The sequence below is a fragment of the Ursus americanus genome, chromosome 17 (assembly GCF_024610735.1).
Source record: "Ursus americanus isolate L20-20 chromosome 17, mUrsAme1.1.p, whole genome shotgun sequence".
In the NCBI taxonomy this organism is placed as follows: domain Eukaryota; kingdom Metazoa; phylum Chordata; class Mammalia; order Carnivora; family Ursidae; genus Ursus; species Ursus americanus.
In genome coordinates, this window is record NC_142143.1 from 432,582 (window position 1) to 447,061 (window position 14,480).

General features: G+C 64.9%; 1 protein-coding gene across 10 annotated transcripts in view; it reads left to right on the plus strand.

The window, feature by feature from the left end:
- PLXNB2 (plexin B2) overlaps nt 1–11,070 on the plus strand; it is a 29,757-nt gene extending 18,687 nt beyond the window's left edge. For 8 of the 10 annotated variants that reach the window (XM_045815423.2, XM_045815424.2, XM_045815426.2 and 5 more), the window contains 32 exons: nt 161–261; nt 360–486; nt 839–992; nt 1,533–1,647; nt 1,728–1,836; nt 1,918–2,019; nt 2,529–2,621; nt 2,875–2,956; nt 3,038–3,198; nt 3,306–3,454; nt 3,610–3,718; nt 3,821–3,957; nt 4,088–4,258; nt 4,611–4,740; nt 4,858–5,085; nt 5,205–5,381; nt 5,525–5,664; nt 5,762–5,862; nt 6,035–6,264; nt 6,384–6,565; nt 6,860–6,926; nt 7,075–7,221; nt 7,698–7,854; nt 7,987–8,087; nt 8,174–8,258; nt 8,404–8,558; nt 8,658–8,818; nt 8,895–9,042; nt 9,355–9,419; nt 9,613–9,688; nt 10,007–10,081; nt 10,159–11,070. In XM_045815423.2, the coding sequence (XP_045671379.2) occupies nt 161–261; nt 360–486; nt 839–992; nt 1,533–1,647; nt 1,728–1,836; nt 1,918–2,019; nt 2,529–2,621; nt 2,875–2,956; nt 3,038–3,198; nt 3,306–3,454; nt 3,610–3,718; nt 3,821–3,957; nt 4,088–4,258; nt 4,611–4,740; nt 4,858–5,085; nt 5,205–5,381; nt 5,525–5,664; nt 5,762–5,862; nt 6,035–6,264; nt 6,384–6,565; nt 6,860–6,926; nt 7,075–7,221; nt 7,698–7,854; nt 7,987–8,087; nt 8,174–8,258; nt 8,404–8,558; nt 8,658–8,818; nt 8,895–9,042; nt 9,355–9,419; nt 9,613–9,688; nt 10,007–10,081; nt 10,159–10,263 (4,140 nt within the window). In that variant the 3' untranslated portion in view covers nt 10,264–11,070. The remainder of the gene's footprint in view (nt 1–160; nt 262–359; nt 487–838; nt 993–1,532; nt 1,648–1,727; nt 1,837–1,917; nt 2,020–2,528; nt 2,622–2,874; nt 2,957–3,037; nt 3,199–3,305; nt 3,455–3,609; nt 3,719–3,820; nt 3,958–4,087; nt 4,259–4,610; nt 4,741–4,857; nt 5,086–5,204; nt 5,382–5,524; nt 5,665–5,761; nt 5,863–6,034; nt 6,265–6,383; nt 6,566–6,859; nt 6,927–7,074; nt 7,222–7,697; nt 7,855–7,986; nt 8,088–8,173; nt 8,259–8,403; nt 8,559–8,657; nt 8,819–8,894; nt 9,043–9,354; nt 9,420–9,612; nt 9,689–10,006; nt 10,082–10,158) is intronic. The other 2 variants (XM_045815421.2, XM_045815422.2) reach the window with 2 other exon arrangements.
- The last annotated feature ends 3,410 nt before the right edge of the window (nt 11,071–14,480 follow it).

Genomic DNA, 14,480 nt, shown 5'->3' on the forward strand with positions numbered 1-14,480 from the left:
GAAGCTTAACCGCTCTGCCACCCAGGCGCCCCTGCTATCAGGCTTTTAAGGCTCAGATATAAATGTGGGATCAAGCCTGTGACTCCCCAGGACTATCCGGGGCCCGAGAGGCAGGTCCTTGTGGCTGCCATCGTCCCACTCACCGTCCTGTTGCTCTCAGGTGTTCCGGTTTCCCGTGCAGGACTGTCTGAGCTATCCCACCTGCGAACAGTGCCACAGCTCACAGGACCCCTACTGCGGCTGGTGCGTCGTTGAGGGACGGTGAGTGCCTGGGACTCCAGGGGTCTCGGCCCTGTCCCGTGGGGCCTGGGGGTATGGCTGACTGGTGCCAGGACTGAGGCCACCCCCTGCCCCTGTAGATGCACCAGGAGGGCCGAGTGCTCACGGGCTGAGGAAAGCGGCCACTGGCTGTGGAGCCGGGACGAGTCCTGTGTAGCCATCACCGGGGCCCAGCCCCAGAACATGAGCCGACGGGCCCAGGGGGAGGTGCGTGGTGGGGGGGCGGGCAGGGGCCGGGTGTTGGGCAGAGGTGGGGCTCCTGCTGGCCTGGGGATCTTGGGTCGATGAGGAGACCCGTGGCGTCTTCTCTCTCTCTGGCCTGGGTTCTGGTGCTGAGCCTGAGAACGGGGAGCCTTTCCTTTGTCGGGTTCCCCTGGCCCTTGCGACCTGGGGAGGCGCCCTTCCAGAGTTGCTGGGGTACCCGCAAAGGGTCCTGTTCCCAGTGCGATGGAGTCTTTTTCGAGGGGTCAGCTCGTGCGCACACAGCGGTGCCGGGAGCAGGACAGCGGGCAGGTGCCCCGCGCAGAGGTCCTGGTGTGAGCTGCGCACCTTTCACCAGGTGCAGCTGACTGTCAGCCCGCTCCCAGCCCTGAGCGAGGAAGATGAACTGCTGTGCCTCTTCGGTGACTCGCCGGCACACCCTGCCCGTGTGGAGGGGGACGCCGTCATCTGCAACTCCCCACGCACCATTCCTAACACACCGCCAGGCCAGGGTGAGGCCCCACGCGGCTGCTGCGTGGGCCCATACGGTCCCAGGGGTGTGGGCCGCGGCGGAGACAGCACCTGCGCGGGCGGATCGAGATGGAGGCCCACAGGCGGCTCTGATTCGGGCCCCCTGAGCCCTGGGTGCGGGGGCCACGTCCTGCTGCAGCCACGGGGTGGCTGGCTTTGGGCTTCGCTGTCCAGCTGCCCAGCCCTGTCCAGCTCGACTGTGGTCAGGAGGGTGGCTTGATGGTGAGGGCAGGGCTGGCAGGTGCTCTGCCCCAGACGCTGAGGAACCATGACCCTCAGTGCCTGTAGGGACAGAGAGGGTCCGGGAGCACAGAGCGGGGAGCCAGCACTGAGCGCTAGCGGGCCCAGCTGAGCCCAGTGCAGGTCACAGACCAGGGGTGTCCACCCTGGGCCCGTGGAGCTAGAGTGGGCGAGGATTTGGCTCCGGAGGCCCGGTGCCCCCCCGCCCTGCCCCCACCACGTCAGCCTTGCCCAGTGCGCTGAGGCCCCTGCCTGATGCTGTGCCGATCTCCTGTCTGCAGACCACGTGGCTGTGAACATTCAGCTGGTCTTCCGACGTGGCAGCATCTCCCTCACTTCCCACCTGTACCCCTTCTATGACTGCCGGGAGGCCATGAGCCTGGCAGAGAACCTGCCGTGAGTGTCTTGCTGGCCCACTGTGCCCACTGCCCAGTGCCTGCTGTGGCCGCCGCATTCTTCACCACCCTGTCCTGCAGGTGCATCTCCTGTGCAAGCAACCGCTGGACCTGCCAGTGGGACCTGCGCTACCACGAGTGTCGGGAGGCCTCCCCCAACCCGGAGGATGGCATCGTCCGCGCCCACATGGTGAGGGGCTGTGAGCACCGTGCGGGAGCTGGGCTGTCTGGCTGTGGCCGGGCAGCCCTTGACCAGCCTTCTTCTCTCCAGGAGGACAGCTGCCCCCAGTTCCTGAACCCCAGCCCACTGGTCATCCCCATGAACCACGAGACGGACGTCACCTTCCAGGGCAAGAACCTGGACACAGTGAAGGTAGCAGGGGCTTGTGGGGTGCTGGCGTGGGGGTAGGGCCTGCCCAATGCAGATATGCCTGGGGGTAGGGCCGGCAGGGGCCACAGGGGTGGTGCAGTGTCCACGGGGCTCGTTCAGGGCCATTTTCCTGCAAAACTCAAGTCCAAGTGCCTGGGGCGCTTTCGAGCTTCCCCTGGCTCGGGACCCAGCACATGGGGGAGGTGCTCCGCATATATTTGGGGCCAGAAGGCAGCAAAGAGGCCAGTGGAATGTGGGGGCATTGGAATGGGCTTTGAGAACACAGGCAGAGAGCAGGGGACAAGCAGGTTGAGTGGCTGGGCAGCTGGGATGCTACTTGGTGAGGCGGGAGCAGGGCCATGCTCCGGGGTTGACCGTGACGGGTATGTCTGGGAGCGGCCGGTGATCGGTTGGGATGGGAGTGCCGACCGATGGGTGTGGGGCACAGAGAGGGTTCGGGGAGGGCAGGGTGGGAAGCCTGTCTGGGGTGTCCTGACCACACTGCCTTGCAGGGCTCCTCTTTGCACGTGGGCAGTGACCTGCTCAAGTTTGAGGAGCCGGTGAGCACACAGGAACCGGGAACCTTCTTCTTTCGAACCCCAAAGGTGCGGCTCGCAGGGCAGGCAGGCCAAGCTGCTGGATCCCGAGGAAGGGCCTTAGGGGCGGGGGTGGGGGTGCAGATGTCTGTGTGTCCTGCCGCCTTCCTGGAATCAAAGAGAGATCCTTCGTATGTCTGAGGCTCCCGCTTCCTGCCACCTGGAGGCCTCCCCCTGCTGCCCCTCGGCTGTGGGGGGGCTACATGGGCCAAACCCAAGGGTGGGATCAGGGAGTACAGTGTGTCTCTGGGTGTCCCCCCAGCTGTCCCATGACGCCAACGAGACACTGCCTTTGCACCTGTACGTCAAGTCCTATGACAAGAACGTCGACAGCAAGCTCCAAGGTGGGTGGGGCGGGCGGTGGGGGCTGGGTGGGGAGCAGGAAGCAGGGTGGCCCCGCTGACTGCCGGCCTCTTCCTCCACAGTTATCCTCTACAACTGCTCCTTTGGCCGTAGCGACTGCAGCCTGTGCCTGGCGGCTGACCCCGCGTACAAGTGCGTGTGGTGTGCGGGGCAGGGCAGGTGTGTGTACGAGGCGCTTTGCAGCAACACCACCTCCGAGTGCCCGCCGCCCGTCGTCACCAGGGTGAGCCCTTGTACCTGCCTGGCGGGGAGGGACTCCGGCCTGGCCACTGCCCCCCTGCACCCCCACCGGCCCAAGCCGCTGGGTCACCTGGACTCTGCCAATTCCAGATCCATCCCGAGACGGGCCCGCTGGGTGGCGGCATTCGAATCACCATCCTTGGGTCCAATTTGGGGGTCAGAGCAGAGGACGTCAGGAGCGTCACCGTGGCGGGCCAGAACTGCGTCTTTGAGCCGGAGCGCTATTCCGTGTCCACCCGGTGAGCGGACAGCTCGAAGCCTGGGTTCCATTGGCTGGGCTGGGGGGGCCAGGTGACCAGGTGGATGGGGAAGAAGGGTGGGATCCAGGCAGTGTGGGTGCCCAGGACTTACACACCCACAGGTGAGCGTCCTACCTTGTGTGTTAATCACCCAGGATCGTGTGCGCTGTTGAGGCTGCCGAGGGGCCCATCACAGGGGGGGTCGTGGTGGACGTCAATGGGAAGCTGGGTCACTCACCACCCCACGTGCAGTTCACCTACCAGGTAAGGGCCTGGCCTCTCGACCCCTGAGGGCTGCATGCTGAGTGGGGTAGGGTGGGGTCTCCACGCCCCAGCCCTGATGTGAATGCGTCTGTGCTCTTCTAGCAACCCCAGCCCCTCAGCGTGGAACCCAAGCAGGGGCCACAGGCAGGCGGCACCACGCTGACCATCAATGGCACCCACCTGGACACAGGCTCTGAGGAAGATGTGCGGGTGACCCTCAATGACGTCCCTTGTAAAGTGTGGGTGTCACCTGCGGGCTGGGGCTCCCTGGCTGGAACCCTGAGTCTGCCCCGGGGGGGGGGCAGTGGGACTCATTGACCCCCTGGCCTGGGGCTGGGGTCGACACTGACTTGCAACTCCCACCCCCAGGATGCAGTTTGGGGCGCAGCTCCAGTGTGTCACTGGCCCGCAGTCGGTTCTGGGGGAGCTGCCCCTGGAGATTTACTACGGGGGCTCCCGGGTCCCCAGCCCTGGTGTTATCTTCACCTACCGCGAGAATCCAGTGCTGCGGGCCTTCGAACCGCTGCGAAGCTTCGTCAGGTGTGGTGGCCTCCCCGTCCCCCCGGGGGCAGTGGTGCCAGCTCGGGGACCCCACACCACACCCACCCCCTTCCCCTACTTCCCAGGCGTTCTCTGCCTGTTAGGCTTGTGACGATGTAGGGCTGGTCCTCCAGAGCACCACACTGCACCCCCAGATCAGCTTCCTCCTGGAAACCCAGATGGGCGGCCCCCCCACTTCTGACAAGCGATGGCAATGCTCACAGTCCCATCTCAGAGCTGCATGGATCCCCAAGAGCGGAGTGGGGTCAGGGACTCAGGGCCCTCCCCCAGCCCCCAGAATTTGGCTTGCTGAGTCATGCCCACTCAGGCTCTGCCCACCCCCTGTCCCCAGTGGTGGCCGTAGCATCAACATCACGGGGCAGGGCTTCAGCCTGATCCAGAGATTCGCCATGGTGGTCATAGCAGAGCCCCTGCAGTCCTGGCGGCGGCGGCGGGAGGCCGGACCTCTGCAGCCCGTGACGGTCAGTGCTGGTGCCGGCAGGGGACACCCAGCTCCAACACGGCCCCCTCGGGAAGTGCGGCGGGAGGGGCAGGGCCTGTGCCCACGGCCTGATGGCCTGGCCTCGCTCGGCCTGCAGGTCGTGGGCACGGAGTATGTATTCTACAATGACTCCAAGGTCGTGTTCTCGTCCCCGGCGGTCCCCGAGGAGCCCGAGGCCTACAATCTCACGGCACTCATCCAGATGGACGGGCACCGGGCCCTGCTCAGGACCGAGGCCGGTGCCTTTGAATACGTGGCCGACCCCACCTTTGAGAACTTCACGGGGGGCGTCAAGAAGCAGGTCAACAAGCTCATCCATGCCCGGGTGAGAACTGGCCACAGCCCGGGGGGTCAGCAGGGGAGGCAGCGCGAGGTCTGGGCCAAGTCGGCCCCGGTGTCCCTGACTTCCCCCTGGCCCCTGATCTTGACCTGCCCCCACCGCAGGGTACCAATCTGAACAAGGCAATGACGCTTCACGAGGCCGAGGCCTTTGTGGGCGCTGAGCGCTGCGTCATGAAGACGCTGACCGAGACGGACCTGTACTGCGAGCCTCCGGAGGTTCAGCCCCCTCCAAAGCGGCGGCAGAAGCGGGACACGACCCATAACCTGCCTGAGTTCATTGTGCGTGTGGCCGCGTGGTGCAGGTTGAGCTGGGTGGGGGGGCTGCGGCTCTGCACCCCGGGGGAGTGTGCCAGGGCAGGCCAGGGGCGGTGAGCTCTCTGACGCAGCCACACCCGTCCTTGCTGAGCCCGCCCGCCTTGCAGGTGAAGTTTGGCTCCCGAGAGTGGGTGCTGGGCCGCGTGGAGTACGACACGCGGGTGAGCGACGTGCCCCTCAGCCTCATCCTGCCGCTGGTCATCGTGCCCATGGTGCTGGTCATCGCTGTGTCCGTCTACTGCTACTGGTGAGCCCCTCCCACACACCCAGCACGACACAAGAGACTCGGAGCCACCAGGCGGCCTGACCCAGACCAGGCCCCGTTAACCTCCCTGTGCCCGCAGGAGGAAGAGCCAACAGGCAGAGCGTGAATACGAGAAGATCAAGTCCCAGCTGGAGGGCTTGGAGGAGAGCGTGCGCGACCGTTGCAAGAAGGAGTTCACAGGTAGGCTTGCCTGGCAGGGGCAGGCGGGATCCTCGGGCTGCCCAGACTCCGGGGTCCCCAAGGGCACCTCTTGGGGACTAGAACACTCGGGAGGACAGCCTTGAAAGAGGCTGCATCCGCAGAGGTGGGCGGGGTGGCCAGCGGTTCGTGGCTCACCCTGGCCTCCCCCCAGACCTGATGATCGAGATGGAGGACCAGACCAACGACGTGCACGAGGCGGGCATCCCCGTGCTGGACTACAAGACCTACACGGACCGCGTCTTCTTCCTGCCCTCCAAGGATGGCGACAAGGATGTGATGATCACGGGCAGGCTGGACATCCCTGAGTCGCGGCGTCCTGTGGTGGAACAGGCCCTGTACCAGTTCTCCAACCTGCTCAACAGCAAGTCCTTCCTGGTCACCGTGAGTGGGGCCGGGCCTGCGGGTGGGGGGGGGGGGGTGGCGGGCAGGCAGAGCCCGGGCCGCAGGCGGGGAAACCAGGCCACGGTGCTCACGCGGTCTTTGGCTGGCGGCCCTCGCAGTTCATCCACACGCTGGAGAGCCAGCGCGAGTTCTCAGCCCGCGCCAAGGTCTACTTTGCGTCCCTGCTGACGGTGGCGCTGCACGGGAAGCTGGAGTATTACACGGACATCATGCGCACGCTCTTCCTGGAGCTCATGGAGCAGTACGTGGTGGCCAAGAACCCCAAGCTGATGCTGCGCAGGTGTGTGGGCGCCCCTGCCCGGGTGGCAGGGTGGGGCCGAGCAGGCCCATCCCGGGTTTGCAGGCAGATGTAGGTAGGGCGGAGGGGCGGCGGGACGGCGGGCGGGGCAGTCTCTGCTGATCCTCAGGCTGGGGTGGGGTGAAATGATGAGTCCAGCACGTGGTCACTCCAGGCTGTGTGTGTGCACTCTGACGGGGGCCCAGGGCCTGGATGGCAGTGCTGTGGGTGCAGGAGGAGCCAGCTGGGCCCGGGGACACTGAGGGATCCCTCGGGTACCCCGCTGTGCTCCTGCAGGTCTGAGACAGTGGTAGAAAGGATGCTGTCCAACTGGATGTCCATCTGCTTGTACCAGTACCTCAAGGTGGGCTCCGGGTGGCCTGGCCGGGGGTGGGGGAGGGTTGGGGTGCTCCCCTCGCCCTGCCCCCACACGTCCACCTGCCCGTGGAGCGCCTCCAGGTGGGTCCGGCAGAGTCAGTGCCGCCGTGGCTGAGATGCCCTTTGTTGTCCAGGATAGTGCGGGCGAGCCTCTGTATAAGCTTTTCAAGGCCATCAAGCATCAGGTGGAGAAGGGGCCAGTGGACGCTGTGCAGAAGAAGGCCAAATACACCCTCAACGACACGGGGCTGCTGGGGGATGACGTGGAGTACGCGCCCCTGGTGAGCCCTGGGCCGGGGCCGGGGGCTGGGGCGGGGCGTAGAGACTGCTCTCAGTGTTGCCAGGCTGTGGGCCAGCCTTGGTCCCAGAAGCTGGATGCTGTCCATGGACTCATGTGGGCCCAGCTGGGTTCAGCCAGCATCGCATGGGTGTCCTCGGTGTGTCCCGGGCACCTGGTCAGCTGCACCTCGGGGGCCCGGGCATCCACGTGTGTCTGAGCTCGTGTGCACAGGGGAGGCGGCGTGGGGCTCATGAAGCCCAGGGCTCAGCCGTTCCCTGAGCTACTCTCTCGTCTGTCCTGTTGAGCCCGGGCTTGGGACAGGGCCAGGCCAGGCCGCCCCGCGTGCTCTGGGGGCTCAGAGCCACCCCCACTGCACCACCTGGGGGTGTGGCCGTGGGGGCCCGAGGCTGCTCCCGTATGGGTGGGCAGTGAGAGCGAGGCCCCCATGCTGGCTCTTCACCCTGTGTCCTCCGGCAGACGGTGAGCGTGATTGTCCAGGATGAAGGGGCCGACGCCGTCCCAGTCAAGGTCCTCAACTGCGACACCATCTCCCAGGTCAAGGAAAAGATCATTGACCAGGTGTACCGTACGCAGCCATGCTCCCGCTGGCCTAAGGCTGACAGCGTGGTCCTTGGTGAGCAGGGCCCCTGTGTTCCCTGGGGAGGGGTGCCCTCGGAGCCTGGCTGGGCAGGTGGGGTGGAGGGACAGCCAGAGGGAGATGGGTGCTGCGTGGCCGGGCTCCAGGTGTTGGGCTGTGTCCTTCCAGAGTGGCGTCCTGGGTCCACAGCCCAGATCCTGTCAGACCTGGACCTGACCTCTCAGCGGGAGGGCCGATGGAAACGCATCAACACCCTGATGCATTACAACGTGAGTGCTGACAGCTGGGCATGGGGAGGGCTGGGCTCCCCGCCTCAAGTGGGGGCGAGGCCCGCCCTCATGACCGCGTGCCCCAGGTCCGCGACGGAGCCACTCTCATCCTGTCCACGGTGGGAGTCTCCCAACAGCCAGAGGACAGCCAGCCAGACCTGCCTGGGGAGCGTGAGTCCATCCCCCACCCTTTTGCCTGTGCGGTGTGGGCTCTGGAGGTCCGTGTGGACCAGTGCCCGCCCTGTGCTGCCATGGCGGGGCGGGGGTTGCTGAGCTCTAGCCCTTGTCCTTCAGTGCCACCCCCCCCCCACCGCAGGCCATGCCCTCCTGGAGGAGGAGAACCGTGTGTGGCACCTGGTGCGGCCGACGGACGAGGTGGACGAGGGCAGGTCCAAGCGGGGCAGCGTGAAGGAGAAGGAGCGCACCAAGGCCATCACGGAGATCTACTTGACCCGCCTGCTGTCGGTCAAGGTGGGCCGCAGGGCGCGTGGGCGCTCACCGCCGGGCCGGGCCGGGCCGCACCGGGGCAGTGCCCGCCGGGCTGTGCTGAGCCCTCCCTCCACCCCGCAGGGCACGCTGCAGCAGTTCGTGGACAACTTCTTCCAGAGCGTGCTGGCGCCCGGGCACGCAGTGCCGCCGGCCGTGAAGTACTTCTTCGACTTCCTGGACGAGCAGGCGGAGAAGCACGACATTAAGGATGAGGACACCATCCACATCTGGAAGACCAACAGGTGGGGGCTCCCCCGTCCTGCCGCCCACCCCGCCCCGGGGCCTCAGCAGCCCCTCACCCCTGTCGCTCTGCCTCAGTTTACCACTGCGGTTCTGGGTGAACATCCTCAAGAACCCCCACTTCATCTTCGATGTGCACGTTCACGAGGTGGTGGACGCCTCCCTGTCAGTCATCGCGCAGACCTTCATGGACGCCTGCACGCGCACGGAGCACAAGCTGAGCCGCGTGAGTGCGCCCTGCCGGCGGGGAGGGACTGTGTGGCCTGGTGTCCGTGGGGGTGGGGGTGTGGCCGGGGGAAGCCAGGGCTGTGATGGGGTGAGGAGGTCCCTTTGGGGTGTGGGCTCAGGAGGGAGGCAGGTGGGAGGTCGAGGGCCGGGACAGAGCCTGGGACCCCCCCCCACCCTCGCTTCATGTGGCACCCACGGAATCGGAAGCCCCCTCCTGTCTGTGGCTAGACCGGCTCCCACTTGGGCCTCTGTCCCCCACGCACCTTCTTTTCTCTGTCCTGCGGGTGGGTGACCGGCTCTGTCCCCGCAGGACTCCCCCAGCAACAAGCTGCTCTATGCCAAGGAGATCTCCACGTACAAGAAGATGGTGGAGGAGTGAGTGCCCCCCTCGCCCAGCCAGACCCCGGGCGCCCACTCTCGACCCCACCCAGGGGCCCCTGGGTGGTTCCGGCCTGTGACTGGGAGGGGGCCCTGCTGGGCAGCTTCAGGTCCAGCCTCCGGGACCCGATGCCCCACCCCTCTCCTAGGGCCCCACCCCTGCCCTGACTGTACCCCCGCACCCCTGCAGTTATTACAAGGGGATCAGACAGACGGTGCAGGTCAGCGACCAGGACATGAACACACACTTGGCAGAGATCTCCCGGGTAAGAGGAGCTACGGGGCTGCACCAACTGACCCTACCCAGACGGAGCACCCCCACCGTTCCTGCAAAGCCCCCTGCTGAGTGAGGCAGAGACTACTTGGGGTGGGGCGGGGGAAGCAGAAGGTGGGGGCAGGTGGACCGGCCCCCGCGTGTGACCGCTGTGCCCTGGGACAGGGTTTGTGAGTAGTGTGTCTGTGTGGATGGGGGAGTATGTCCATCTGTGGCCGTCCCCCGTCCCTCCGACATGTCTGGGACCCTTTCGTGTCTGCCCGCTCCTCTGCCCTGGGTCACACGCGCATCCCCGTCCCCACGCCTGCAGGCACACACAGACTCCCTCAACACCCTCGTGGCCCTGCACCAGCTCTACCAGTACACGCAGAAGTACTATGACGAGGTACGGGTGTCCCCCGGGGGAGGCAGCTCTCGGCGGTCCCCTTCCCTGGCCTGCAGTCTGACACGGCCCCCCCTCAGATCATCAACGCCCTGGAGGAGGATCCCGCCGCCCAGAAGATGCAGCTGGCCTTCCGCCTCCAGCAGATCGCGGCTGCGCTAGAGAACAAGGTCACAGACCTCTGACCTCTGCCGCCACGGTCTCTGGGCACAGGTGTGTGACACCCCGTGTCAGGCGTGGGGCGGCCCTGGAACTTGAGGCCCCAGTGGTGAGGCCCTTACCTTTCACCAGCAGAGGAAGAGCCCCCGGGCGTCCGCGTGTGGCTGCCCGCGGGAGCCCTCACCTCAGTGAGAGGAAGAGCCCCTGGGCGTCCGCGTGTGGCTCGGCGCCTGGCGTCTGTAGCCTCTTTCTCCTGAGCAATAGCGCCGGGTGCCCGCCAGCACCAGCCCCTCCAGTAGAACCAGCGTCAGATGTCTGTCACACCTCCGGAGTGATTCGCGAATGTGCCTTACGCCCCTGGCGCTGCACTGGGTCGCTGGGGGCCGTTGGGCCTCAGCTCCCCGTCCCTGAGCACCAGCAGCCGCCTCAGATCTCTGGGTTTGGCCTCTTCGGGTGGGGGGTGAGTTCCTGCAGCCCCCAGGGCCTAGCGCCCAGACTGTGTCTGTCTGCCCCACTGGGACGGGAGGAGTAAAGCGGTACGATGCCTTCCTGACCTCACCTGGCCTGCCCTGTGGGGCGCTGGCACTCTGGGTGGACTCCAAGCCATGGGCCCCACCTCTAAGGTCAAACTGGACGTCAGACGTCGAGGCCCAGGTGGCCAGAGGGACCGCAGCAGACAGGGGTCCTGGTTTGCGCCTGTCAGACAGGCTGTCCTGGAGGCCCAGGTCTGAGGGGTCCGAGCAGCTCTGCCAGGACCACCCTCACCCTCACCCCCACCCCCTTTTGTAAATCTTGTTAATTGTAAATCAAATACAGCTGTCTTTTTCACTCTGCTGGTTGGCTGGGTTCCTCCTGGGGCGGCCGCAGACTGGCTGTCCTTGCTTGCAGGCCTCCATTCCCAGGCCTCTCCTGCTTAAGATCTTCCTCTGTGGACACTGGCTCAGGTGGGCAGGTGGTTCCTCTGGACCACCAGCGTTGCAGTGGGGCAGGGGAATGAGCAGTGGAGTCCACGGCCTCCCTACCCTCCCTGCCCCAGGGCTGGGAGAGGAGGTTTGGAGCGTGGAGAGGTGCTGACTGTGATCCTGGAACAGATTGGCTCCAGACCGGGACTGGGACGTGGCTGCGGGGGGAGGTGCCTGGGATTGGGTGGTTCAGGCGCCATCTGGTGGCGAGACATCCCCCGCCTGTCCTCCTTGGGCTGAGTGACTGGCCCTGCCCCCCCCCTTGAGTTTACTGTCAGGACCTTGAGCTCTCAGGGACCCGTGTCCTCTTTTCTAACGGTGGGAGTACTTCACAGGCATGGTCCAGCCAGCGCACATTAAATCACTGCTGTGTGCAGACCCCACCAGACACCGGTGTGACTCTGGGAGAGAGGGCCCTGTGTCCCCCTGCTGTGGGGCCATTAGGGTCAGCTCCTTGGTCCCAAGAACAGCTCCAAGATGACTTAGGACATAAGTAAGGCTGAAGGGCCGTGTAATGGAGAGTGAGGGTAACTTTGCCGCTCCCTGAGGGAGGGGGTTGTCTGGGATTCTGGTGATGGAGGCAGGCTCCAGATCCGCGTGTTGCATGCAGGGCTGCAGCATTGAGATGTGCCACCCCACAGCCATCGGGCACGTGTACGTGTCCACACACACAGCAACGGCACGTCGGGCCTTCCTTCCATCGATTCACACTGTTCAGGGCCTGCCTGCAGAGAGCTCTTGTGCTCCAAGGACATCAGCCCAGCAGAAAGGGATGTGGTGGCTCCAGAACCAGGACACAGTGGTGATCCAGCCTCAGATACGGCTGGATCCAGGCGCTCACACATATTTAAGATTCCGCTTGTCTGAACTGCTTCCCAGCATGTGCTGCTACGTCCTCAGACAGCGGGGATGCTGTTGACAGCCAGCCCCAGACTGTCTCCTCCACTTGGGGCATCGTTGTGGCTGGGGATGGGTTAGGCCTTGATCATGACCCACTTGTGCACGGTGGCAGCCCCGCTCAAGGCACATGGAACAGGTGTGGATATCCCCCACAAGGAAGGGGTACTAGGCAACCAACTGACATCCCCCACCCCAGGGAACCCTAAATGACATGGCTATGACCTACACTCGGTTCCCCGAGATTCAGTTGTTCAGAAGCAGGGGGCACACAGTCTGCAAGCGCTAAGCTGTAGATGCCTGGGGCAGGGAGGCGGGAACATAGAGGCCTGGCTTCCAGACTGGACCTCCACAAGCCGCTCCTGCCGCCCCCCCAAACTGGACAGTCAGGCAAGAGCTGAGTCAGTGAGAACCCCCTTACATTCTGTGAAGCTTAGAGGAAGGACTGCAGGTCGAACAGATGGGGTTATCCCCCTTGGAGGACAGAAGTGTGAAGAGATCCAGGGGGGCTGTCCTTTCATGGGGCCAGTGAAGGGTAGAAATTGGGCACGCATGTTGGGGTGCAAGGCAGCGGGGGGGGGGGCAGGCCAGCCTCGAGTAGTCAGGATGCTGACAAACGGATGACCCACCCTCCTGTTTCCACTTCCCCATTTCCTCCTAATGTGGGGGCAGGGAGGCAAGGATGGAAGGAAGCCACATACAACCTCAATGACCTTTCCTTCCAAGTTGCAGAAAACAGCCTAAGGCCATACCCTGCTTGCTAAACAGCATGATACCCCCCCCCCCCAATCACCTGGCCCCCATGACAGGACCAAAGCAGGGAGTTCATTCTGGCCTCAGGGAGAAGTGCATCCAGGATAGCAGCAAGTGGCCAAAAACAGGTCACCTGGACCAGTGGAGGGGAAAAGTGGACATGGAGACAAGAAGTGGGATCTCCATACTGACAGCGAATCCCAGGGGAGGGTGGAGGGAGACGGGGATGGGAGTCCTGGGGCCCAGGGCTGGTGTCTGGGGAGGAAGCTCTTTTGCCTGGCTTCCCCACTTGTGCCCCTGGCTCACTCCTGAGGCACTTGCCATCATACAACCCCCCCCCCCCCGCTGTTCCACACCACCCACTTCTCTAGGCTCGGGCCTCTCTCACCCAGACCACGCAACAGTCATTCTAGACCTGGTGGCCAGGATGGTACTGGGAACATGTCCAGCAGGGCTCCCCATCAGCCTGAGAACAAAAATGAAAGCCTTGGGGTGCCTGCCTTTAGCTCGGGTCATGATCCCAGGGTCATGATCCCAGGGTCCCTCCTCTGTGGGGAGTCTGCTTCTCCCTCTCCCCCCGGCTCCTGCTGGCTCTCACAAAATCTTTAAAAGAAAAAAAAAAAAAAAATGAGATCCCTGCTGTGGCCCCACCCAGCCTGTCACAACACTCCAGCCTGGCCACTATCCTCCTTTTCGGTTCCTAGAGTCAAGCTCAGTCCTGGAGAGGCAAGACTGTGGTGGACACTTGGCTCCACCGGTGTCCCCTCTCCAGGGGACTTCCTGACCTGTCCAGCCCGGACGGTGTCCTCTCCCCACCCTAACCACCACCGGAAACCCCCTGGTTACCCCTCTGCGGTATTACTACCCCGACCCTCCCCAGAAGCCAGCTTGGCCAGGGTCTGCCCGCCTCGGGCCAGGTGGGCACTCGGGGGTGAATCAGGGAGGGTCTCCGCTTGGCCTCACTCTCTGAGCCGGCCCAAGAGGCCGGGCTCGGGCTCCCCTCGGGGCGGCACAACCCCACCCCCCGGCCCGGGAGGAAGGGCGGGGTCTGTCGCCATGGGAACCTGCTCCGGGGCCCCGCCCGCCCAGCTCAAACAAAGGCCGCCGCGTCCCCCCCGCCGCGCTGCCGGCGCCCGCAGCCCGCCGCTGGACCAGCCTCCTCCCCGCCCTTAGCAGAAGCTCCAGCGACTCCGCACAAAACCCCGCGCGCCTCAGCCGGCCCGGGAAACGCACCGCACGGCGGGGACTCCCGCGAAGGCGCGGACCCGGGCGGCAGCGGGAGGGGACAGCGGCGCCCTCACCCCATCACCGCCCGGCCGACACCGGCTCCCAGACGGGAAACTGAGGCTGGGGATGGCTCGGGACTTGGCCGAGGTCGTGCAAGGCTGGCCGGCGCGAGTGGGACTCGGCTCACGCCACGGGCTGGGTTCGCTGGCCGGTTGCACTCGCCCGGTACTGCGTTGACACGTTTTATTTTAATTTGGCTGCAACATTTAAAAATCAGGAGATTTCACATAAAAACTCGGGCTTTAGTTTGTTTGGAAGAGGTAGAAGGTCGGGCAACACAGAGCCCGATTGCCCACTTTCCTGGGAGACGGCAGCACCCCCACCCCACCCGGTGCTCTCCCGAC